The sequence below is a fragment of the Zingiber officinale genome, chromosome 2B, assembly GCF_018446385.1.
Source record: "Zingiber officinale cultivar Zhangliang chromosome 2B, Zo_v1.1, whole genome shotgun sequence".
NCBI classification, from domain to species: Eukaryota; Viridiplantae; Streptophyta; class Magnoliopsida; order Zingiberales; family Zingiberaceae; genus Zingiber; species Zingiber officinale.
In genome coordinates, this window is record NC_055989.1 from 155,758,324 (window position 1) to 155,783,858 (window position 25,535).

Consider the following 25,535-nt stretch of genomic DNA (forward strand, 5'->3'; position numbering starts at 1 on the left):
CATTGCCATGATTTTCAGCTTCCCGAGCTTCTCCCGGTTCACCAGCCCGACCAGTCGGCTGAGCACTTGGTCCCGACAAGTCAGGACGGGGCCTATTCACTTGTTCATCTACGGTGTGCCGTTCCTCCATCATTTTTAATACTTGAGGAGCCAACTCCGGCGGTGGTAATCCTAGTTTGGCGGCGCGACGAGAATCTCGAGTGAATTGAAAACAATTGTTAGTGTCGTGAGTACGGGATATATGATAGGTGTAGTATTGAGCATCTCACGGTCCAGGTCGGGGGGCATGAACTGCGGCGACTCGTGGGGCCGGTTGAACTTCCTGACCAGGCTGAAAGAAAGACTTGATCTCCCGAACTCTGGGAAGGGGTTGGGCCGGCTGTTGAGGTGCGCGCCTTTCTGGCTCATTAATAGCAACGGGCGTCCGATCAGCCTTCCTTCGAGCAGCCTGGGCCTCCTCCACGTTGATGTAGCTGGCCGCCCTTTCCAGCATGCTATCAAAATTCTTGACTGGATCTCGGATGAGATCCCGAAAAAATTCTCCCTCGCCCAATCCATGAGAGAAGGCGCTCATCAGTATCTCCAAAGTGGCTGATGGAACATCCTGAGCCACTTGGTTGAATCGCTTAATATAGCTTCTAAGGGGCTCGGTCGACCCCTGCTTGAGGGCGAAGAGACAGTGGTCTGTCTTTTGGTACTTCTGACTGCTGGATAAGTGGCGCAGGAAGACGGTCTTGAAGTCCTGAAAGCAAGTAATGTACCCGTGCGACAATCCATCAAACCACTTTTGTGCCGAGCCGGACAGGGTGTTCAGGAATACCGGGCACTTAACAGCGTCGTTGTACTAATGTAGTAACGCCGCGTTCCTAAATTTGCGAAGATGATCTTCAAGATCCTTACTACTATCGTATTTTCCAATAGCTGGGGGTCGGTACCCCTTATGTAGCTTTTCCTCCAATATCCTCCTAGAGAAGGGTACTTTCTCCTCGAGCTCTATATGGGACTCTTCCCTTAGAACTATAGATTTTCCTTTTCTTGAGTCCTTAGGGAGAGAGCTCTCGGCCATCGATACTTGCAGTTGTTCTTTCTTGAAGCTGGAGCCATGGGGCCCTGGCTGATAATATCCTCGGCCAGGTTCACGATAGGGAGCCTGGGGAAGCTCCTCAGGCTGTTTCCTTTTGGAGCCCCGATCTGAGACGAGGATAGGCCCCCTAGAGGCTTCAGGCCCCTTACGTGGTTGGGAAACAGTCACTTGCTTTTCAGAGGCAGCCCGCCTCTTGACTTCTTTGAAGTGCTCATATTCTCCGGCTGTCATGGTGACGTTGATCCGACCAGACTCCTCCATCTTCACGTTCCGGAACAGGTAGTTGTGTTCCCACAGACGGCGCCAAATTGATCCCGTCCGGAAGCTGCGTCAGACGGAGGTCGGTCGCGCTGTCCTCAGTGTTGACTGAAAGTCGTTCGAGTACCTGGATGATCTGGCACCGCACGAAAGGACTCCCACGGGCAGGTGACGAGGATGACTACTGGAATGACGAGACAAAGCTCTTGCGCACACTTAGATGATTGCACAGGCGTTAGAGGCCAGAAACCAGGAAAAAAGTCCCCGGAGCAGGCCCTCCGACGCTCAAGTCAGGTACTTTTTACCCAGAAGAACAGTGAAAGGATGAAAGTAAAAGACTGGTGAGAAAAAGATGAGTGAGCGTACCCGCGTAAGGACGAAGCCACCCTTTTTATACTGCTGTGGGTGTTTCTGGAGTCTGACGAGTGTCAGGGAATGTTGGGTGTCAGGCTTTGTCTGGCAGTGATTGACACGTGGCTTCCTCCTATAGGTCGGAGGAGGAATCAGGGGGCAACGAGCCCTAAACCGTTAGCATATTCCCTGATATGTGGTGATTATTCTCTGACAGGTTGTTATGATTCCCTTGCTTTGTTGTCGTATAGTGCTTAGCCAACTTGTGTGTGCCCTCTGGTAAATCCTGACCTGCACGTCTATCTAGCTCTATAAATTCCGACCTGTAACCTCTGACCTTTGCACGTAGGCCTGCAAACCATGACCTGTCATCCTGCGAGTCCCGACCTGTAACTTTCAGTCTTCACGTGTAGGCACGCAAACTGTGTGATTCCCGACCTGTCGATCCTGGCCTTCGCGTGTAGGCCCACAACCTGTGTGATTCCCAACCTGTCAATCCTGGCCTTCACATGTAGGCCCGCAACCTGTGTGATTCCCGACCTGTCGATCCTAGCCTTTGCGTGTAGGCCCGCAACCTGTAATTCCCGACCTGTCGATCTTGGCCTTCGTGTGTAGGTCCGCAACCTGTGTGATTCCCAACCTGTATGCCTTACCTCGTCCTGCATTTATACATCCTTTATCCGTAGCCGTTCTGCCTTGTTGTTCCCGACCTGTACACCTTACCTCGTCCTGCCTTTATCCATAGCCGTTATGCCCTGTCACGTATCCGTCCTGCCCTGTCGTGTATCTGTCCTGCCCTGTCGTTCCCGACCTGTACGCCTTACCTCGTCCTGCCTTTATCCGTATCTGTTCTGCCCTGTCGTTCCCGACCTGTACGCCTTACCTCGTCCTGCCTTTATCCGTAACCGTTCTGCCCTGTCGTTCCCGACCTGTACGCCTTACCTTGTCCTGCCTTTATCCGTAGTCGTTCTGCCCTGTCGTTCCTGACCTATACGCCTTACCTCGTTCTGCCTTTATCCGTAGCCGTTCTGCTCTATTGTTCCCGACTTGTACGCCTTACCTCGTCCTGCCTCTATGCTTTACCCCAAATTTCCCGATTCGACCATCCTGTTCTGTATGTTCCCACCTGTGCTTCCTGACTAGTCAATTCTGACCGGTAGATGCTGACCGGTAGGCCTTATCGAGATTACGACCCTGATAGGCCCTGTTTTCCCTGGCTTGCAACCGCCACCTCCTCTTGACTTCCGTCGGCCATATCACCCTAACTTCTGATCGTCACGTCACCTTGACTTCTGGCTGTCATATCAGCTTGACTTCTGACTGATACGTTACCTTGACTTTTGGACTTCTGACTGCCACGTTACCTTGACTTTTGTTACCTTGACTTTTGGACTTCTGACTGCCACGTAAACTTGACTTCTGACTGCCATGTAAGCTTGACTTCTGACTACCACGTTATTTGTTACTTTGACTTTTGACCTCCCCATTACCTTGACCGCTGACTACCATCTCCTCTCCATCCAGGGCCCCACTATCATACATCGTATTAATATAAAAATAAATAGGCCAATAAGATTAAAAAAAAACAAAAATAATACTGGTGGTTGAACCTTAATTATCTACATTACGAATCTGGATGTGCTCCCGTTTTAAAAATTCTCAAACTTTGACTTTGTCGTCGAAATAAGAAATATAGAAAACGTAATAAATCAATAAGATTAAAAAAAAGAAGAAGAAAAAGTCAGGTCAATAATAACCATGCACCATACTGGTTGTTGAAACGTTCTATATATTACGACGGTGTCGGTCTAATCTTAAAAAGGTCTCCGTTGATAAATATTTTAAAGGATATTTATTTGTAAATCTTTGACTCCTTAACGAGACCCGACTGAAAAATTATTAAAGATCACATAGTTTTCAATGACTTAAAGGCATAGCTTACCCGACAGATCCAAGAGGGGTTTCGAAGATCCGAAAGTCAGTGTGGGCTTAGCAAGAAATTGCCTCAAGCTTGTGAGAGAGAATCCTGGGATCAGAATTGACCAATTAAATGTTGGAAGTTCATTGTAGCGAGATAGATCGATGGACCTTCGGTGAAGCCGAATTGACCAATAAAATGGCAGCTAAGTCTGGACCTATTTTCAACGAGGCTTTGAGGGAGCTATAAAATAATTTTAAAAAACCGAAAAAAAGGTAGATCAATAAAAACCACCCTACTAGTTGTTGAAACTTCTATGTATTACGGCTGTGTTGGTCTAATGTTATAAAAGTCTCAGTTGATAAAGATTTTAAAGTATATTTATTTGTAAATTTTTTACTCTTAAGGAGATACGACTGTGTTGGTCTAATCTTATAAAAGTCTCAGTTGATAAAGATTTTAAAATATATTTATTTGTAAATTTTTTACTCTTAAGGAGATACGACTGGAAAAAAAAATTATTAAAAATCACAAAGTTTTCAATGTTGATGCGTTGATCCTCTTCCTAGTGAACTATATGTATAAATTTTTATCTTTAAGAGATTGTTCTATATTCCATATTGCGTGGGATTGATATAATGTCTAATTATTTCTTAGAAAGGGAATAATATATGATTTTTTACTTATTTCTTAAAAGATATTGAACTAATGTTAGATTGTTCCCTAAAAGTAACGCGTTATAGGGTGTAACTGTAACGTCTCAATAATGACTACTATATCTTCACATATTTAAAATTCATCGTAAATTTTACCATGAAATTATAATCTAAATTTTTCCATGAAACTGAAATTCATCGCAAGTTTTTCTACGAAACTGAAATTCATGGCATATTTTGTGATGAAAGCGAAATTTGTGCCAAATTTTACTATAAAATTGAAAATCTTCATAAATTTTGCCACAAATTTAAATTTTGTCACAAAGATTAGTGACAAAATTGAAATTCGTAGTAAAAAGTTGTAACAAAATTGAAATTCATAGTAAAAATTTCCCACGAAAGTTAAATCGTTGCAAATTTTATAATAAAACTAAAATTCATTTAAAAATTTACCATGAAAATTAAATTGGTTGTACATTTGCAACAAAACTAAAATTCATCATAAAAATTTGAGAAAATAACATTGTTAACTTGCATCATTTTCAATTTTAATCTTGTTATAAGTCAATTTACGTTTTTAGTTCTGTAACTTATAATATTTTCTAATTTCAATCATTTTTCCTCCAAAATTAAAATTTTTTAACAGAAAATGTCCCGTTTGTGGTTGGAATATAAAAAACACATGGGTCATAAAAAATCAAAATCCCCAAATTCAATTTACAACTCAGTATTTTATGTTGAAAAATTTCAATTTTAGTGGAAAAAAGACTGAAATTGAAAAATATTACAAGTTAGAGGACTAAGAATGTAAATTGACTCATAATAGGACTAAAATTAAAAAAAATGTACAAGTTACCAGACTGAAAACATAATTTTCCCTAAAAATTTAGCCCGAAAGTTACATTGCCTCGGGCACCACAATTATGGAACTCTCCACGGTCAGGCCATGGAGTGATATGTGAACGCTTGTTCTATCGGTTGTTGGCACACGGCGGTGGGGAATTCCATAGGTAGAGTTGTGCAATTGGTTTAAACTGAACCGACCAAACAGATAAGCCCTAAATCAAATCGGCTGAACCTTTTCGAGCAGACCGAACTTTTCAAAAAAATCAAACCAACCGAACCGATAAAACATTGGTTAATTCAGTTTTCGACCGAAATAATCAAAATTTTCTATCCGATTTGGAAAGTCCAACATTGCAACAGCCAAGTCATGGTTCTCACCATGATCATGCTGTGGTGCGATCATGTACCGGTTCCGGTCTAGCCGTGGTGAGCAGTGAGCACCATCATCACCATATCACTCTTTAGAGATGCAACCTTCATACTCTTCCACGTTCTAAGCTAAGTGCGATCATGTCAGGTTCTGTTGCGTGCTTTCTATTTTTATTTTTTTTGTTATTTTTTTTGGTAATATTATAATCTTTATCTTTATCCTCACTTAGAAATGTGAGAACAATTATTCAAGGTGTTTGGAAATCCTAGTCCTAAGGGTCTGGTGATGACGATTAGCACGGATGCCGATCGCAGAAGCAAAGAAGACAAGATAAAAAAGACAAGATATTAGTTTAATAGTTTGAGATGGGTTTACAAGAGTGGACAGTGGGCACGGAAAGAGTTGTAAAAATAAAATCTGCAAGAACTGTCACAGTTTAATAAATTATAAAAAAAAAAAATCAAAATAACTCCTCTATACTCAAAGAATTAATTTTTCTGTACATACACAAAATTAACTCAATAAAATACCTAAAAACTATTAATATATTTGCATATCACAAAATTAACAAAGCAAATAACATTTTTACAATCAACCATTAAAGTGCTACATGTTCCAATCAAGAAGTTAAAATAGCTATTTACCATCTAAACCAGATAATTAATTTAAATAAAATATAACATTTAAAATATACCATTGATTATTATGTCATCATCTATGTATCGAAGAAGACGAATCCATTATAATTTTGAGAATTCTGGGAAAAAAAAAAAAAAACAAGTTAAATACATAAATATTTTGTAAGTTTACAATTATATATAAAAATCTAATTATATTTTTCTTAAAAAGAAAAAACTTACCTTTCAAATGTCACTACAATTTCAAAGTTCAAAATTAGGAAATTACAAGTTTTGCCAAATGTCAATTGATCCAGTCCATGAGTCGAGGCGATGGATGTTAGGAGATGTGGCGTTCATGTTGACCGTGCGTGGACTCCGAATAAGGCGAACCTGCAACCACAGCAACGTCAGTGCCGAGCCAGAGAGTCGTTCCCCGGCGATGGCCCTCCGACGCTCAAGTCAGTCACCGGCGATGTACGTGGAAGCAAGGAAGAAAAGGAGTGGAGCAAAAAAAGCAGAGTAACAGTAGCAACAGTAATCTTGGCATACCTCCATTGAAGCTTGGGGCTCGTTATATAGGGTTTCGAGGGCGTGCGTGCATGCTTCTCAAAGCTTTTCCTGAAAAGACATGTCAGGAAAGTATCCCTGATACTATATCTTAACAATCCGAGCATATCTCTGACGTGACAGTGGAAGTTTCCATCGTACGATCCTCTGCCTGATCCTGCCGCCAACCGTGTTGTCTGTCGATGGCACGGGCTCCCAAAAGGATATTGTCTGATCCTCCGTTTGTCCGTTACTGGGCCGAGCGTGAGAGCCGCTTGGCCAACCATCCGCCATCCGGATGATCTTGTCCTTGGGCCGAGCGGAGTCACCGCTCGGCCAACATTCCACTGTCCAAGCTCCACTGTTGTGCCGAGTGGAGGAACTATGTTTGAATGCAGTCTGCACGGTCATGATCCTTCTTTGCCGATTCTGACGCTCGATGTAAGTCTGAGCGAGTAGGTTGTTTGGCGCATGCTTCGCCGGTACATGGTTTTCTGAGCATCACAAACTCGGTACGTGGCCGAACTATGATAACGTCGAATTCATATCGACAACAGATTGTGCAACATTATCAATGGAATAGGGCATGCATCCACATTAATTTTTTCCTTTATTCGATGAGGAACAAATTATGATTCTTCCTCTTTCTTGAAGTTTAATTCATTAGTGAATGTAACAAACACTTGTAATGCATCATGACGATAAGTTGCAATGAGATTCATAGAATCACACTCCGTAAAAAGAACAATTTGCTCTAACATTAAGCCCCGCAATCACACAATAATACCGTTTTAGAATTAGCTTCCCTTTATTTTTTCCCTGGTGTTGGCCACACAGTCACTAACATACAGTAAACTTGCAAGTGCTGCAGAAAGGCTTCTTCTTTATAGTGAAGTTGGCAAAATGTTCCCAAAGAGAACCCACCAGTGAGCTGGCTTGAAGGTGGAGTGCTGACTGAAAGAGGACCTCGAATAAGAAGTGCATGTGAAGACATGGAGAAGAGAGGAAGAAGAATGTAGGTCCCTAGCATAACTACTCCAACGCTGATCCTAGTGAAGTTAAGGGAGTGTGACCGATACTGGAGTGTTTAATTTGCGTGTGGATGTCAAAACAGACCTGTGCCTTTGAGGGACAGATTTTTTTATAATACTTTGTAATCTCCGTATTAATTAGATGTCCCATGCTACTTAGTTGGAATAACAAGCAAGTCAGGCTTTACTAGGAAAACTGGCACGAGACAGACTGGCAGGTTAGCTCTAGTGGGTCGGCCTTGGAAGATTGGCAAATCGGCTCTAGATAGGAATAGATGGTCTCATTGACCCCCTTAATTTTAACCTAGCGCACCATTCGATTGACCCTCGTTTGCATTCGTGATAGCTTTTTAATATTCTTCATATCACATTTGACCCTCGTTTACATTTGTGGCAGCTTTTTAATATTCTCTGTATCATAATTGTCTCTCATTTGCATTCATGAAGGCTTTTTAATATTTTCCGTATCATACGTCTTCCTTTCAAGTCTAATCGAAGAAGATGCTAGTCCGACTAATTAGATAGCCTATCGTAAAACTGAATTGCTCTCCGACTGAGGGGTCAGGAAAAGTCGAGCGGGAGTAGAGCCCAGAGTCGACTGGAGCAGAGCTCAACTGACTGGATGATGTGTTTGAGGAGGTTGTCCGAGAGACCTTTGGGAGAATTTCGATGGAGAAGCTCATAGATCGTGCCATTGATAACTGACTGGAAATTTATCCATTTGTATTGGATTGAAATTTTGCCTTGGTAATTTGGATTGGATTTGTGAATTTGATTGGATTGTGACTGATTTTAGCTGATCGGATTTTGATTGGAATTTGTCTAAATACGCTGATCGGCTAAATTTTTGAATTGCCAAACTGAATTTGATTTGCCGATTGGCTGTTGCCTGTTGTGGATGCTGCCACTTGCATTTTGCCAACCAGAATTTGCTAATTGGATGGTCGAGTGAAGTTCTTAATTGGAATTGAAGGGAATTTTGCCAATTGGAATCTAATGGGAATGTACCGATGGAATTTTTTCATATGAAGCTTCCAGATGCCGATCGGCTTTGCCACTGTTTGCTAATTTTTAATGGGAACTTGCCGATTGGATTTGCTTGGAGCTGCCGATTGGCTTTGTTACTTGAATTTTTGCCAATCAGAATTTGTCAATATATTGGATGGCCGATTGATTGAACGATCTTAATTAATTAATTAGAATGGCCACTTGGAATTTTGGATTGATTTGGCCAATTGTAATTTCTTACTTATTTGAAATGTTAGTTAAGATTGGCCGAGATCTCGATCTAAATGAGACCTTTTTCGCCAAAACGAACCTCTTCTTAGTCGAGATCTCTACTCTGGCTGAATTATATACCTACGCTAGCTAGTCAAGGAATCTAATCTAGTTAATTACATTCGGACTAAATATGAAAAAGCCTAGCTGAATTGGCTCCGATAATACCTAACCCATGCAAGAGATAACATATTAGATGAGGCTGCCAATTAATTATTAATATATATTGCTTATTAAAAATGATAAAATAATAATTACATATTAAGATTGGGCTTTTAAATTAAAGCTAGCATCTTATATATCATATGAACTTTACAGATGAAGATGAAGATGAAAATGCTATATATAACATTTTTTTTAAAAAAAAAAAATTGAGCTGAATAGCAGCAAATTAATTACTTAATTCACTCGAAATGAGCCAAATGAAAAGGTCTAAATGAACATTATTTGTTTTTATCTTAGTAATAAATAAAATAGTACATAAGCATATATCGATCACAGCACATTAATTTATTGTGAAAATAAATAAATTAAGAATCGATCGGCTGCGCATGCATTTTTTTATATCAGCAATAATAATTAAGATCGTCAATCATGATCACTTGCCGCCCCTTCCTATCAGAAGTCCCATGTACCTACAAAAATCATTAAAATGATCAAAATTAGAATAAATGCCATATATAGTATAATATAATTTTATCAAAATTAAATTCGATCGATCGGCTGATTATTATTTACGTATATACCTGCCCAACATCATGAGAGTAGCTTGAGGATTGGTTCCTGGGGAGAAACTGAAGGTGGATCCATCGATGACCCTGAGCCCGTCGACGCCGATCACTCTGTAGTCATGGTCGACCACCTTCCCTACTTCACAGCCGCCGTGGAAATGATAGATGGTGTTCACCAGGTCATTGCAGTATTGCTCCAGCGAAGTGGCGTCCTGCGGACTTCTTGCTCTGTTATTGACGACTAAGCTTGCAGTGAGATTCTGCAAGTACTCCACCGTTTGATTCGGGTATCTGAATTCGGAAAACGCTTCTGTATCCACCGTTCTCATGATCGTCTGCATTGCCTCCACGCATGTTCTCAGATCCTCAGCCTCCGTGAAGTAGTTGTAGGTCACTGATGGATTGTCCTCTGGGTCCACATTCTTGAGACGAAGATATCCTCGGGACAGAGGCTTTGCCAATTTCTCAACTATTACGCCGGTATGGGATGAGGAATTGCCAACTCCGAAGCTGAACCCCGTCAAAGACTCTATGTAGTAGCCCGGCCGGATTCCGACAACTTGAAGCGAAGTGGGACTCAGTGGCTCCGGCGAAGGCACCACCAAGACGTTCATCGGGTTGTCGGCGATGCCCTGGCCGACCATCGGCTGGTCCAGGACCACCTCGATGCCCAAAGACCGGAGGTGGTCCGCCGGGCCCACGCCGCTCAGCATGAGCAACTGCGGGCTGCCGAGGGCGCCGGCTGACACTATGATTTCCCCTGCAGAGATTGAGCCCTGCTTTAGGCGGGCCTCGTGGATGTTGCCGTCTAAGTCCTTGTACACCACGCCGTACGCCTGCGGCTGCTTCTTACGGTGGCCGCCGGCAGTAACGTTCCTGAACAAGATCCTCTGCGCCGTGGCGCGCACGAGAACGGTGATCCTGGCTGGGTCGGCGTACTTGAGGAGATCGGCGGCGGTGTGGCGATGGCCGGCCGGGTCGAAAATCGTCCCTCCGACCTTGGTTCCGTCCAAGTGATCATAGGTGAAGCCGTTATCAGGGGTGACTCCGGCCTCCAGAAGCCCTGCTCTCAGGGCCGAAGTCCAATCCGTCAGCTGAGGCCGGAAGACCACCTCTCGCTCCACCCACCGGAACGACTGGTCGACCAGCTTCGGGTTCAATCCCATGTCCATCACCTCCTGGCGGCTGGCGCGCGAGTAGAACCCGGCGTTGATGCAGGTGCCGCCTCCGAGGCAGCGAGCTCGTCTCATGATGACGCCATCCTCGGAGACGAAACTCTGCGCCGGCGAGGTCGGGGTGATGTAGGCGAGGTTGTTGGTTTGAGAGGCGAGGTTGGAAATGTTGGGATTCCCGTAGGGCGAACCGCCTCTTTCCAGCAGCAGCACGTCGAACCTCTCCGAGAGGGTGGCGGCCAAGGGGCAGCCGGCTGTCCCGCCGCCGACGATGATGTAGTCGTGGTATGAGACCCGTGGCGCATGTGTCGCATTCTTCACGAAGCCATACGGTGGCGCTGTTCACAGAATTAAACCAAATTAAACCATGCATAAATTAACAACTAATTAATTAATTACGAAAGTTAACATGGCTTAATCATATATATAATTAAAAGATCGAAGAGGAGAAACATTACAGTTGAGAGCATAGCAGAAGCCATGGAAGCAGAAGAAGAAGAGAGTTGCAACAGCAGAAGCAGAAATGAGCATTCTTCGACTTTCCAACCCCATGATTTACTAATTACGTAATATACTAATATGGATATGGAATATGGATTGGATCCATCCTTCAACCTTATATAAGCTAAGGGTGATGCGCATAATGTTACTTCGAATAAAATATGATCAAATATACGTTAGTTATACTTGGCACGCATATATAATATTTAGACAACTTCTAAGCGAAGAAATAAGAAATAAGAAACTTAATTATCAGGTCAATAATAGCCACCTACTGGTTGTTGAAACTTAATTATCTTCATTAAGACACTGTAGACGTGCTCCCATTTTAAAAATTCTCAAACTTTGAGTTGGTCGTCGAAATAAGAAATATAGAAAAAGAAATAGATCAATAAGATATAAAAAAAAAAGAAGAAAAAGTCAGGTCAATAATAACCACTCTACTGGTTGTTTTCTATATACTACGACCGCGTTGGTCTAATCTTAAAAAAGTCTCAGTTGAAGAATTATTGATCATCTAGATGGCTTGATCCTCTTCCAAGTTAGTGAAGGTCAACTATATGGATAAATTTTTATTTATCATTGTCCACATTCAATATTGCGTGGGGCTAATATAATTGAAAACTTGAGAATGATTGATCATCCAGATGTGTTGATCCTCTTCACTAAGGTCAACTATATGAATAAATTTTTATTTATCTTTATGAGATTGTCCAAAATTTCATATTGCATGGGGATTAACATAATATTTTTTTATTTCTTAGAAAGGGAATAATATATGTTTTAAATATGGCGACAATATTTTTTATAGCAGAATTTAAAATATTTAGATGGGGCTTTTATCCATCGTATCTTTAACCTCTATGTAAGGCAGACAATTATTGTATTAATTACCCTTTAAACATTCTTTATATATATATATATATATAAAGTTAATATTTTAATTTGAGATTCGGTATGCGTTTTGAATTTGTGATTAGTGGATAGCAAATATATTAATAACAAATAACTCCTTGCTGCCGGTCCCAAACTTAGATGAGAAAGGAGGACTGTATTAGGTTGTCATGATCAGTGTTAAACTTCGACAAATCTCAATAAATTAATTCATCAAGATATTGAGTTAATATTATATTATATTGTTTCTAGGAAAGAATGTTGTAGGGTCAACATCTCATAAATGACTACTACATCTTAACAAATTTAAAATTCATCACAAATTTTACCACAAAATTATAATTCGTAGCAAATTTTTCCATAAAACTTAAATTCATCACAAATTTTTCCACGAAACTGAAATTCACGGCATATTTTGTGATGAAAGTAAAATTTGTGGCAAATTTTACGATAAAAATGGAAATCGTCATAAAATTTGTCACGAATTTAAATTTTGTCGCAAAGATTAGTGACGAAATTAAAATTCATGGTAAAAAGTTTGTAACAAAATTCAAATTTATCACAAAATTTGTATCGAAATTGAAATTCATCGTAAAATTTTCTCACGAAAGTTAAATTTGTCACAAATTTTACATTAAAACTGAAATTCATCACAAAATTTACCACAGAAGTTAAATTTATTGCAAAATTTACAACGAAACTGAAATTTATAAAAAACAAATCCACGAAAGTGAAATTGCCTCGAGTACGACGGCTGTGGAACTCTCCACGGTCAGGCCATGGAGTAACCTGTGAATGCTTGTTCTATCGGTTGTTGACCCATGGCCGTAGGGAACTTCACGAGTAATCCATGGACCACACTATTTCATTAAAATTTATGATGAATTTATAAATTCTTGATAATTTTCTAAAAAAAAATGAATATATGAACGACATGGCCATAGAACTAACCACGAGTAAACTGTGTTGTGTACTGTGGAGACTGTCCAGTGCAACACAAACGTGAAAATCACCACGGTCAGGCTGTGAATGATCTGTGAAGCATGTTTCTATCCCTTGTTGCTTACGACGGTGGGAAATGCCACAAGTGACCCGCGGACTACACGGTTCCTTCAAAAATTTTGATGAATTTATAAATTCGTGGCAAAATTTATGATGAAAATTTGAATTAATGGCCAAATTTCTAGTGAATTTTTGAAATGGTGGCCAATTTTGCCATGAAAATTTAAATTTGAATTTTTCATCGCAGAACAACACTTATACACAATGTCTTTTCTTATTTCGTTCACAGAAAATGTTCAACGCCGAGTGATGATCCGCTTGTCCAACAATGCGATGAGGATTCAACGATGGGAAAGTTGTCGGTTTTATTGGGTCGGTGTCTGGGCCCCTTGAGGGCGTAAAAGACCAGATCCAAGAGGGGTTTCGATCTGAAAGTCAGTCTGGGCTAGGGCTGCAAATGAGCCGAGCCGAGCCGAGCTCGAGCCTGGGTCGACTCGAGCTCGAGCTCGAGAAAATTGAAGAGGCTCGGCTCGAGCTCGAGCTCGAGCGAGTTTCAGAATTTAAGCTCGAGCTCGGCTCGACCATTTAATGATCGGCTCGAGCTCGGCTCGAGCTCGACTCGAAAATGGATTGTAATGTAAAAATAAGTTGCGGAAGCTGGGATTTGAACCTTCAACCTCTAACAACCCAATAAAACACTCTAACCACCAGCACCCCTCAACTTATTAGATTATTTGAAAGTAATAATTGTTTTAAACATTAGAATATTAAATTTTAGCCTGGCTCGAATAGGCTCGACGAGCCCTCGAGCCTATGTTAAATAAGCTCAAGCTCGGCTCGAACGTTAAACGAGCCGGCTCGAGCTCGGCTCGAGCTCAGTCAAATTCGAGCTCGAGTCGAGCTTTGACCGAGTCGCTCGCGAGCGGCTCACGAGCGGCTCGGTTCATTTGCACCCCTAGTCTGGGCTTGGCAAGAAATTGCCTCGAGCTTGTGAGAGAGAAATCCTGGGATAGAATAATAATTAAAAGGATATTTATTTGTAAATTTTTTACTCCTAAGGAGATACGAATGGAAAATATATATATTAAAAATCACAAAGTTTTCAAAGAAATGTGAGAATTATTGATCTAGATGCGTTGATCCTCTTCCCAGTGAAGGTCAAGTATATGGATAAATTTTAATCTTCAAGAGATTGCCCTACATTCCATATTGTGTGGGGATTAATATAATGTTCTTGTTGTTTCTTAGAAGAAAGGTAATAATATATGTTTTAGGAGGAGGATTGTGTTGGATTGTCATAATCAGCGTTGAACTTCAATAAATCTCAACAAACTGATCCGAAGATATTGAGCAAATGTTAAATTGTTCCCTAGAAGGAACGCGTTATAAGGTCTAACTGTAACATCTCAGCAATGACTACTACATCTTCACATATTTAAAATTCATCGCAATTTTTCCCATGAAATTATTATTGGAAATGTGAATGAAATAAAGAGGTGGAGACAAAGAGACTCTATTGTGTATGGGTTTAGTCCCACATTAGAAATCTCTTGGCTTTATTGTTGGCTTAAATTATGACACATGCATTGATGTTGTAAACATATGCATGGGGAGAGACTCTCTCACGCGTGAGTGTGCAGGGGTGGGTGCAAATCCAGGGGCCGGATTGTACTGAACCAACGTTGACTCGTGCGCGAGCACGACTTGCGCATGTCGAATGCCGGACCAGTTGAGGTAAAATTTACCCAAAAGAACGAACCAATATATTACCACTTTAATCTTACTCAAGGGTGTAATGGAAACATTAATGTAAAATTATGTTGATTCTGTAACGTCTCGACATTAATGTAACGTCTCAATATTAATGGAGACATTAATCTCATTAATAATGATTTTGTAAACATTAATGAAGACATTAAACCCATTAGCAACGAAATTAAACTCAGCATTAAATGATCATAATTTGATCATTTATTGCAGGCAAGATGAAAGCTCCTATATAAGGAGGTTGGATCTTGTGCAAAGCAGAGAGAGAAAAAAAACAAAGCGAAAGCGAAGCAAAAGCAAGAAAACTCCTCCACTTTCGTTCCCCGATTCTTTTCTCTCAGTCGTGCATCCGCTCGGCTAAACTACTTGTGATAGTACTCAGGTGCACTCTCAGTTCACCACGAACAACCAGTGTTTGGTTGCGTTCGTGGTTTTGCCGTTGTATCCTGAGAAACAGACGATCCGAGAAAACCTCGAAGCACAGCCGGAGGTGGGACAAATCTGTTTCAAGGAAACTGCGTCGATCACAGGCCTCGGTCCGCTGCTCTGTTTGTACGCTCGGTTGGACTCTTCATTTGCTGGGTCGGCCACTTGCCCTTCTGATCTGCCCGACCGGTCTCCCGCTCTGCCTGTCTATCCTTCAGTCTGCTCGGACGCTTTGATTGCTCAGACTCTGAGGTCAGAAAACAGCCTCTGCTAGCAGCCTGAGATTATCTGCTCAGGTCATCTTAACTGTGAGTTGAATTTAATTCAAGTATTTAGATTCAGCTAATTTCCTGTAAATCTCCGGCTACAGATTGTTTGGTTTCCAACAATCTTGAAACAGACTCGATTCTGTTGAGATGGTCACGGAACGAAATGTTGAGGTGCAACAGACTCAACACGTGCAGGCCCCCTCCGCCCCGATTGGAACTGTGCCAATCAGTCATGGGGAAAAGCCAGAGAAGTTCATGTTGGACCCCGTGGTAGTTTTGATGTGATCAACCAAGTTAGTTAGGTCCTGCGTTTTGTCTGAACCCTGTGTCTGAGTGTGCAGGAACTTAGGAGCGCAGGAAGTCGAGCGGAAGACGCAACTAGCGAGAAGAACAGCACGGGAAGGGAGCCGACGGGCTCGGTGCGTCCGAAGGACGAGAGAGCTATGGAAGAGTACTCCCATGGAGCGAGAAGAACGTGCGCGACGTTCGAGGGACGAGAAGTCAGACGGAAGACTGCTCCAGGAAAAGGCTGGGAACTGGGTTCGGGTGAGCCCTATTCCGGATGGCCGTAATCACCCAAGAAGCCGAACCGGAGCAAGTCAACTGGAGTTGACTTGTCAACGGTTCGGTCGACCGAACCTATTGATCGGTCGACTGAACCCTTCATTAACCGAAGTCAGCCGTTGGTGTCACGTCAGCAACACATCTGCCAGCGGTGAAGTGATCGGTCGACCGAACCTCATGATCGGTCGACCAAACCCAAATTTATCCAGAGACTGAGTCGAGCGTTTTCATCGGGCCAGCGCAGAGGAAGACCGTTGGCCGATCGGTCGACCGAACACAAGGATTGGTCGACCGAACCTGAGCTCGATCAACAGAGACTACACCTGGACGGAAAGCCGGGCAGGTACAGCAGGTTCGATCGCCCGAACCTGGGGATCGGTCGACCGATCCCTCTCGAGTCAAACCTGATCCCGAAGGATCAGGTGATCTGATAAGCTCAAGAATCCCTATATAAAGAGGGTCTCGGGCAGCTTTAGAGGACAACGATTTCGAAATACAACTGTACTCTCATTTCCTAAGCAACAATTCTGTGCTCTTCAAGTGTAAAAGGCTACTCCGTCTTCAGAGAAGGAGACTTCTTTTAGTGCGCTCTCTTACTGTCTTGGATTAACAACCTTCTTGGTTGTAATCAAGCAAATAACTGAGTCTTCTATTTCTGTTTATTTTAGTTCTGTTGAATTTCATAACTGTTACTTTATTATTTAAATTGAAAAGCTTTGAGGAGGGTTATTTTTATTTGCAGGCAATTCACCCCCCTCTTGCCGGTCCCCGCTGCGCCTACAAGTGGTATCAGAGCCCAACAGCTTCAGTAGGACTAACCGCCATCTGAAGCACAAAGATCAGAACAATGGCTGACGCGAACATTCATCCCCCAAATTTCGACGGAGATTTCGCTACATGGAAGCGAAAATGGAGGTATTTAAAACTGAATTTGATATACTTTTAATAATGAAATATGGATATGCAGCGCCGAAAGATAAAGAAGAAAACACGTGAAGCAAGAAGGAACAAGCCGACTTTGTCGTCAACGGAAAGGCTGAGTTCCACCTGCTCAGCGTTCTGCCACCTCAGGAGGTGAACCGGATCGGAAACTATGACTCCGCGAAGGATCTCTGGGAAAAATTCCTGGAGCTTCACGAAGGTACTTCCGAAGCAAAGCTAGGCGCGACATCCTCCGGACCCAGTTGACGAACCTCCGGATGAACCAAGGCGAAAAGGTAGCGTAACTCCAAGCAAGGATCAAAGAGCTGATCACGCAACTAACCAACCTTGGAGAAGAAGTAACGAACCGGGACTCGATCCGGTACGCGCTCAACGCCTTCCCGAGAACTCCCGAGTGGGCCTCCTTAGTAGATGCGTACTACATCTCTAAGGACTTCGAGGTAAGTACTCTAGAACATTTGTTTTCTACTTTTGAACTTTACAAATCTCGAATTGCAGAGCCCAATGGAGTAGAAAAGATTAATCAGAACATCGCTTTGAAGGCAAGAATAAACGATTCTGACTCCGAAGCCTCGATCGACGGATCGGAAGCGGTACTATTGGTAAGACGCTTCAATAAATTTTTCAAGTCTAATAAATTTAAATCGCAAACAAAGAGACATTAGCAAAAGAAAAGGGTGATTCGTTGCTACAATTGCAACGAAGAAGGACATATCAAAGATGATTGCCCAAAACTGAAAAACAAAAGTAAAGAGAAGAGTAAGAAGCTAGCTCGACCTAAATACAACTTAAAAGCCACGTGAGATGATTCATCATCCTCCGAATCTGAAGTCGAAGAATTCTCGGGGTTAGCACTGATGGCCTTCCATCAGCTAGAAGAAACGTCTAGCTCAGAAATGAGCATAGATGAAGGGGAAGGAACAACAGAAGAAGACGAAAGCTGTGATGAAGGGGGAGCATCGCAAGATGAGCTAAGTAAGATACGTGCCCTAAACCCTAAACAGTCCTTTCGTTTTATTAAAGCTCTTTCTAAAATATTAGATAAAGTAGAAAAGGAAAATGAATACTCGAAATCAGAAAATGAGGTTTTAAAATTAGAAATTAAAAAATTGAAAACTGATGCATGTTTTAAAAATAATTTTCCAAAATCAAGACTTAAAATTTATGAAAAATTAAATTGGTATATAAGGAAGCATCAGGGTCAACTTAGGAAAATTCCTAAGAATTATATATCCCCTAAGTTTTTGACTAATACTGTAGGAAGAAACCTTTATTGGGTTCTAAAATCTGTGTTATACTAAACTCTTAAAATTAAAAGCTTTATAGATAAAAAATTAAACATTTTCCTTATGAAGGCTTTGTCTAAGGAAGTGGTTGTTGCTTCAATAACCAAGAAGGCCTAGTAGCTCGCCACGACCTGGAAGTTGAAATATTGAAACAAAATGTTTAATTGACTTTCTGAAAAAACATTAAAAGTAAAACTAAAATACTTTGAAAGTGCACAAACATTTTTTTTCTAAGTTTTGAAAATTTTTTTCTTAGAAAATAGATTTTTAACTTAGAAATTATTTTTGAAAAATTCTAAGAAATCATATTAGAATTTTTATTTTCCCTTAAGAACTTGCTTCCCCGTTTTTGTTGTGATCAAAGGGGGAGAGAAAAGTGTAACTGCAGCGGAGGCCGGCAAGAGGGGGGTGAATTGTTGAAAACAAAAATAAAACTACCCTCCTCGGATTTCAACTCAGAAATAAAATCAGCAATAAAATAACAACTAAATTAAGGAGACAGAAAAATAAACAGAAATAGAATTTAACCTGGTTATAACCAATGAGGTTGTTAATCCAGGACAATGAAAAGCTCCACTAGCAGAATTTCCTTTAACTGTAGGCAGAGAAGCCTTTTTACACTTAAAACGCTCACTTAGTTGCTAGGAATTGATTACAAGTTGGATGCTTGAGTTGTTGTTAAATTCCTAGCTCTAGGGGTCTTTTTATAGCTCTTGAAAATTCTATCCCGAGGGTCCAAGGCGCCTCCAACAAGGTCCAAGGCGCCTCCAGCTCGGTGAGTGGATAGAATTCTATCCGGTGCTCGAACGGTCATTCTGACCTGGCTCAAGGAGCCTTCAACAAGCAATGAAGGCGCCTTCAATGCTTGTTTAAGGCGCCTTCAAGCAACAGTAACTTCTGCTACAGTAACTTCCTGCTACAGTAATTTCCAGCCTCTTTTGACTCCTTTTCTTCTTCGCTTTGGCTTCCGAAGCTCCGTTCTTTTGGGTGATTGCGGCCAACCGGAATATGGCTCACCCGAACCCAATTCCCGGCCTTCTCCTCGAGCAGCCTTCCGTCCCGGCTTAACGTCCCTCAAACACCGCGCACGCTCTTCACGCCCACCGTAGTACTCTTTCGCAGCTCTCTCGTCCTTTGGACACACCGAGCCCGTCGGCTCCCTACCCGTGCCGTCCTTCTCGCTAGCTGCGTCTTCCGCTCGACTTTCTGTGTTCCTAAGCTCCTGCACACTCAGACACAGTGATCAAACATAGCAGGACTTAACCAACTTGGTTGATCACATCAAAACTACCACGGGGTCCAACAAAAAGTACAAGTTTAGGGGGAGTTAGGGGAGTTAGGAAATTTAAAAAGAAAATTTAAAAGTTTAAATTTTTAATATTTTTTTCTAAATAATGTTGCAATTTTACTTATTGCAAAACTTATGCTTAATATGCTAGTTTAGTAATTTTTCTTTAAAATTACTTTTTGTCTGTTTTACCCTAACTTGAACTTGGGTTGATGCACATTAAAAAAGGGGAGATTGTTGGACCCCGTAGTAGCTTTGATGTGATCAACCAAGTTAGTTAGGTCCTGCGTTTTGTCTGAACCCTGTGTCTGAGTGTGTAGGAACTTAGGAGCGCAGGAAGTCGAGCGGAAGACGCAGCTAGCGAGAAGGACGGCACGGGAAGGGAGCCGACGGGCTCGGTGCGTCCGAAAGACGAGAGAGCTGCGGAAGAGTACTCCGATGAAGCGAGAAGAACGTGCGCGGCGTTCGAGGGACGAGAAGCCGGACGGAAGACTGCTCCAGGAGAAGGCCGGGAACTGGGTTCGGGTGAGCCCTATTCCAGATGGCCGCAATCACCCAAGGAGCCGAACCGGAGCAAGTCAACTGGAGTTGACTTGTCAACGGTTCGGTTGACCGAACCTATTGATCGGTCGACCGAACCCTTCATTAACCGAAGTCAGCCGTTGGTGTCACGTCAGCAACACATCTGCCAGCGGTGAAGTGATCGGTCGACCAAATCCAAGTTTATCCAGAGACTGAGTCGAGCGTTTTCATCGGGCCAGCGCAGAGGAAGACCGTTGGCCGATCGGTCGACCGAACACAAGGATCGGTCGACCGAACCTGAGCTCGATCAACAGAGACTGCACCTGGACGGAAAGTCGGGCAGGTACAGCAGGTTCGGTCGACCGAACCTGGAGATCGGTCGACCGATCTCTCTCGAGTCAAACCTGATCCCGAAGGATCAGGTGATCTGATAAGCTCAAGAACCCCTATATAAAGAGGGTCTCGGGCAGCTTTAGAGGACAACGATTTCGAAATACAACTCCTGTACTCTCATTTCCTAAGCAACAGTTCTGTGCTCTTCAAGTGTAAAAGGCTACTCCGCCTTCAGAGAAGGAGACTTCTTTTAGTGCGCTCTCTTACTGTCTTGGATTAACAACTTTCTTGGTTGTAACCAAGTAAATAGCCGAGTCTTCTATTTCTGTTTATTTTAGTTCTGTTGAATTTCATATCTGTTGCTTTATTATTTAAGTTGAAAAGCTTTGAGGAGGGTTATTTTTATTTGCAGACAATTCACTCCCTTCTTGTCGGTCCCCGCTGCGCCTACAGTTCAGTGGACTGAACTTCAATAGGTGGCTGCAGAAGATGCTCTTCTACCTGACCACGCTCAATCTGGCTCGGTTCTTGATCGAGGATCCTCCCAAGCACACTGAGGATGCTGATGCGCAAACCATTAGTACAGTGGAGGCATGGACTCATTCAGAGTTCCTTTGCCGAAACTATATCCTCAACTGCCTTGCCGACTCGTTGTACGCTGTGTATAGCATGAAGAGAACGGCTAAGGAGCTGTGGAAGTCCCTGGACAAGAAATACAAGACGGAGGATGCAGGGGCAAAGAAGTTCATCGTGGGCCGATTCCTGGACTACAAGATGGTTGACTCCAAGACGGTGATCAGTCAAATCCAGGAGCTTCAGGTGATCTTGCACGAGATCCACTCAGAAGGGATGGTTCTGAGTGAAACCTTCCAGGTGGCTGCTATCATTGAGAAACTGCCTCCCGGCTGGAAGGACTTCAAGAACTACCTGAAGCATAAGCGGAAGGAGATGAATGTGGAAGACCTCATTGTTCGATTTCGCATCGAAGAAGACAACAAGAGTTCAGAGAGGAAACTGTTCTCTCAGGCTACTATGAAAGCCAACGTGGTCGAGCTCGGTTAAAGCTCGAAGCGGAAGAACCCCAAGTCTTCCAAAATGGGACCCAGAGGAGGCATCTGCAAGAAGAGGTTTTCTGGGAAGTGCTTCAACTGTGACAAAGTGGGTCACAAATCTTCGGAGTGCAGAAAGCCGAAGAAGAAACAAGAGGCCAACCTGAATGAGGGATCAGAAATGGACGACCTCTGCGCTATGGTCTCTGAGTTGAACTTGATCGGTTCAAACCCGCGACAATGGTGGATCGATACTGGAGCCACCAGACATGTGTACTGCAACAATGAGCTGCTCCACAACTTCTAGGAAGTCACTGGAGATAAACTGTTCATGGGGAACTCAGCAACCTCGGACATCATGGGTCAAGGAAAGGTGGTGCTGAAGATGACCTCGGGAAAGGACCTCACTCTGAATAATGTGCTGTATGTTCCTAAGATTCGGAAGAATCTAGTGTCCGGATCACTGTTAAGCAAGCATGGCTTTCGCATTGTTTTTGAGTCGGACAGAGTTGTATTGTCCAAAAATGGAATGTTTGTTGGAAGAGACTATGTATCTGATGGACTGTTTAAGCTCAATGTAATGGTCATTAGGCCCAAGATAAATAAAAATGAAAATTCTTCCACTTATATGCTTGAATCTTCGTGTTTGTGGCATAGTAGACTAGGACATGTTAACTACGATATATTGCGTAGATTAATAAACATGCAAAGCATACCTACATTCCACATTGACCCAAAACACAAGTGTGAGATTTGTGTTGAAGCAAAAATGACAAGGTCATCCTTTCAACATATTAAAAGAAATAATGAACCACTTGACCTAATCCACACTGATGTGTGCGACCTAAAAGGTACACCAATAAGTGGTGGTAATAAATAGTTCATCATTTTTGTAGATGATAACACAAAATATTATTATGTGTATCTTCTCAAAAGTAAGGATGAAACTATAGAGAAATTTGCTCTCTATAAGAATGAGGTTGAAAAATCAACTTAATAGGAAAATTAAGGTAGTTCGAAGTGACTGAGGCGGTGAAAATGTGTCACCATTCACTGAGTTGTGTGTTGAACATGGGATCAGACACGAAACAACAGCTCCATATACTCCTCAGGAAAACGGAGTTGTTGAGCGAAAGAATCAAACTTTTAAGGAGATGATGAATGCTCTTCTATTAAGCTCTAGATTACCAGAGCTCATGTGAGGGAAGCTGTGTTAATAGCTAATTACCTTTTAAATAGGATGCCCCGGAAGAAAATAGATAAGAGCCCTTATGAGTTGTGAAATGGAAGACAACCGTCCTACAAATATTTACGAATGTGGGGGTGTCTTGCCAAAGTGTTGGTACCTGATCCAAAAAGAATTAAAATATGACCAAAGACTGTTGATTGCATATTTATTGGATATGCACATAACACCAGTGCTTATCGATTTTGTATGTATGAGTCACACGTACCGGAGATACACAAGAACTCGATAATCGAATCTTGAAATACCTCTTTCTTTGAGCATGTGTTTCCGTATAAGACTCGTGAGGATGATAGCTCCTCAAAACGGGCAACCGAAACACAAGGCGAAGAAAAAGATGATGACGACGAGGAACCCGTGGAGGTTGAGCCTAGACGGAGCAAAAGAGCTCGAGTAGAAAAATCCTATGGATCAGATTTTATCACTTTCATGTTAGAGAGTGAGCTCCGAAGTTACTCAGAAGTTGTAGGCTCTTCTGATGGACCTCACTGGAAAAAGACAATTGTATCTGAGATAGAATCTATCTTGCAAAATCACACTTGTGAACTTGTGGATCTTCCTCCGGGAAGTAAACCACTAGGTTGCAAGTGGATCTTCAAGAAAAAAATAAAATCAAATGGCACAATCGATAAATACAAGGCCAGATTGGTAATTAAAGGATACCGACAACGAGAAGACATTGACTACTTTGATACATACTCTCCGGTATCGAGAATAACTTCCAATAGAGTATTGTTAGCTATTGTCACTCTATGAAATCTCGAAGTACATCAAATGGATGTAAAGACAGTCTTTCTAAACGGGGATTTAGAAGAAGAAATCTACATGGACCAACCTGAGGGATTTTCTGTGCCAGGACAGAAAAATAAGGTCTGTAGATTGGTGAAATCATTGTATGGCTTGAAACAAGCATCAAAGCAGTGGCATGAGAAATTTGATAATGCCATGATAGAATATGGATTCAAGATCAATGAATGTGATAAATGTGTCTACATGAGAGCTACGGAGAGTGACTATGTCATCTTGTGCCTCTATGTAGATGACATACTTATCATTGGGAGTAATGATAAGATCACAAAAGATATGTTGAACTCAAGATTTGACATGAAAGACATGAGCCTAGCTGATGTGATTCTAGGAATCAAAATTCTTAAAACGGCAGAAGGACTTGTTCTTAGTCAGTCCCATTACGTGGACAAGATTCTTGAGAAATTCACCAAGGATGATACTGCGTTGACACGAACGTCGATAGATATGAGTCAACATCTATCGAAAAATCGAGGTAAAAGAAAACTCAGTTAATTAGCAAGACGGTTAAGTAGGCATAGAACAATAGCAAGTCGTTTGTTTTGCTATTGTTCTAATTGTGTGGACGGAATGGTGATAACTCAAGCCTTAATCGATGATACCTTTGCATTTTCCGATTGTTAATGAGCTATGTTTCTTCGATTTTCCTTGTCAGTTTGAGATTGAGATCAATTTCTCGATGAGTTGGTTAACTTTAACGTTTCTGTCACTCTCTGTGAACTTCAACGAAATGTTTCTACATCACGGTGTTGTTTTAATTCGTTGACAGATTTGGGTTCATGAATTAATTTTGATGGTTGCTTACGCCTTGACAAGGTAGATTTGCTTTCCCTTGACAAATGGAAATTTCTAGTTTGATTTATAAGGTTCGTTCGATTCATTAAAGTTCTGTATTGAATCCGAAAGTTGTTCTCCATGTCATGTGAAGTTGCTGGATTGAGTGGTAGATTTATTCGATTGTGGGTTTCTGTTTCACAGGGTTGTTGTGGAAGTAGTATGGAATCAAGTTAGTGCTAGGTTTTCTTTGTTTTGCCGAAGACTTCCAGATCAGATTCTTCGTTTCTTAACTATTCGGAGTTTTGATATTCGATGTTTCTTTCTCCTTATACACCGGGAATTTGATGCACGCAGGTGAGTTAATCTGAGATTGCTGTAGAGATTAATACTCTTAATCGGTTCCGAAATTGTTCTACAAATTCATGTTTCCATGCTTCCAGTTGGGTGAATTAACTGCTACTTTGTATGCTTAGTTCCTGATCACTGATATATTATGTTATACTTGCCTATTCCATGTTGGTTTTGATCGTTGTAAACTATTCTCCATTTTTATTAGGTATGCGTTGGGTTTTCACTTAGTAGTTTTCTTATGCTATGCATGAATTGGGTTCTGGATGGATTCATGTGAACTGATATGCTTTTGGATTAACTGAATTATGCTAAAGTTATAGAAACAAATATAGAAGGAATGACTAGATTTTGGCGAAGCGAGGGATCGGGTCGGACAACTTATCGGGCGAGCGAAGTGAAGTGAAGGATCCTCGGGCGAGCGAAAGACGATGGCGAGCGAAGGATCCTTAGGATCGAGGCTTGGTGAGTACATCCCCCTGTCGTTCCCCCCGCATGTGAGTTTTCATCTGTTTATCTCTTGCTAGACAATCAGACCATTTTTTGTGATTTACAAGGAAGCTGAAGCTTACTCAAAAATATTAATCACTAAACCAATTCTACCAAAATATTTAAGATTAGTATGCTTTCTAAGAATCCAAATTATGTGAAAA

General features: G+C 41.8%; 1 protein-coding gene across 2 annotated transcripts in view; it reads right to left on the reverse strand.

Annotated features, from left to right (window-relative positions):
- Nucleotides 1–9,384: 9,384 nt before the first annotated feature.
- Nucleotides 9,385–25,535, reverse strand: part of LOC122048027 (protein HOTHEAD-like) — a 46,908-nt gene continuing 30,757 nt past the window's right edge. The window contains exons 1-3 of one of the 2 annotated variants that reach the window (XM_042609631.1): nt 11,320–11,463; nt 9,705–11,199; nt 9,385–9,593 (exon numbers count right to left, since the gene is read on the reverse strand). In XM_042609631.1, coding sequence (XP_042465565.1) covers nt 9,557–9,593; nt 9,705–11,199; nt 11,320–11,413 — 1,626 coding nt within the window. In that variant the 5' untranslated portion in view covers nt 11,414–11,463 and the 3' untranslated portion in view covers nt 9,385–9,556. Of the gene's footprint in view, nt 9,594–9,704; nt 11,200–11,319; nt 11,464–25,535 lie in introns of those variants that run through there. The other variant, XM_042609630.1, reaches the window with a different exon arrangement.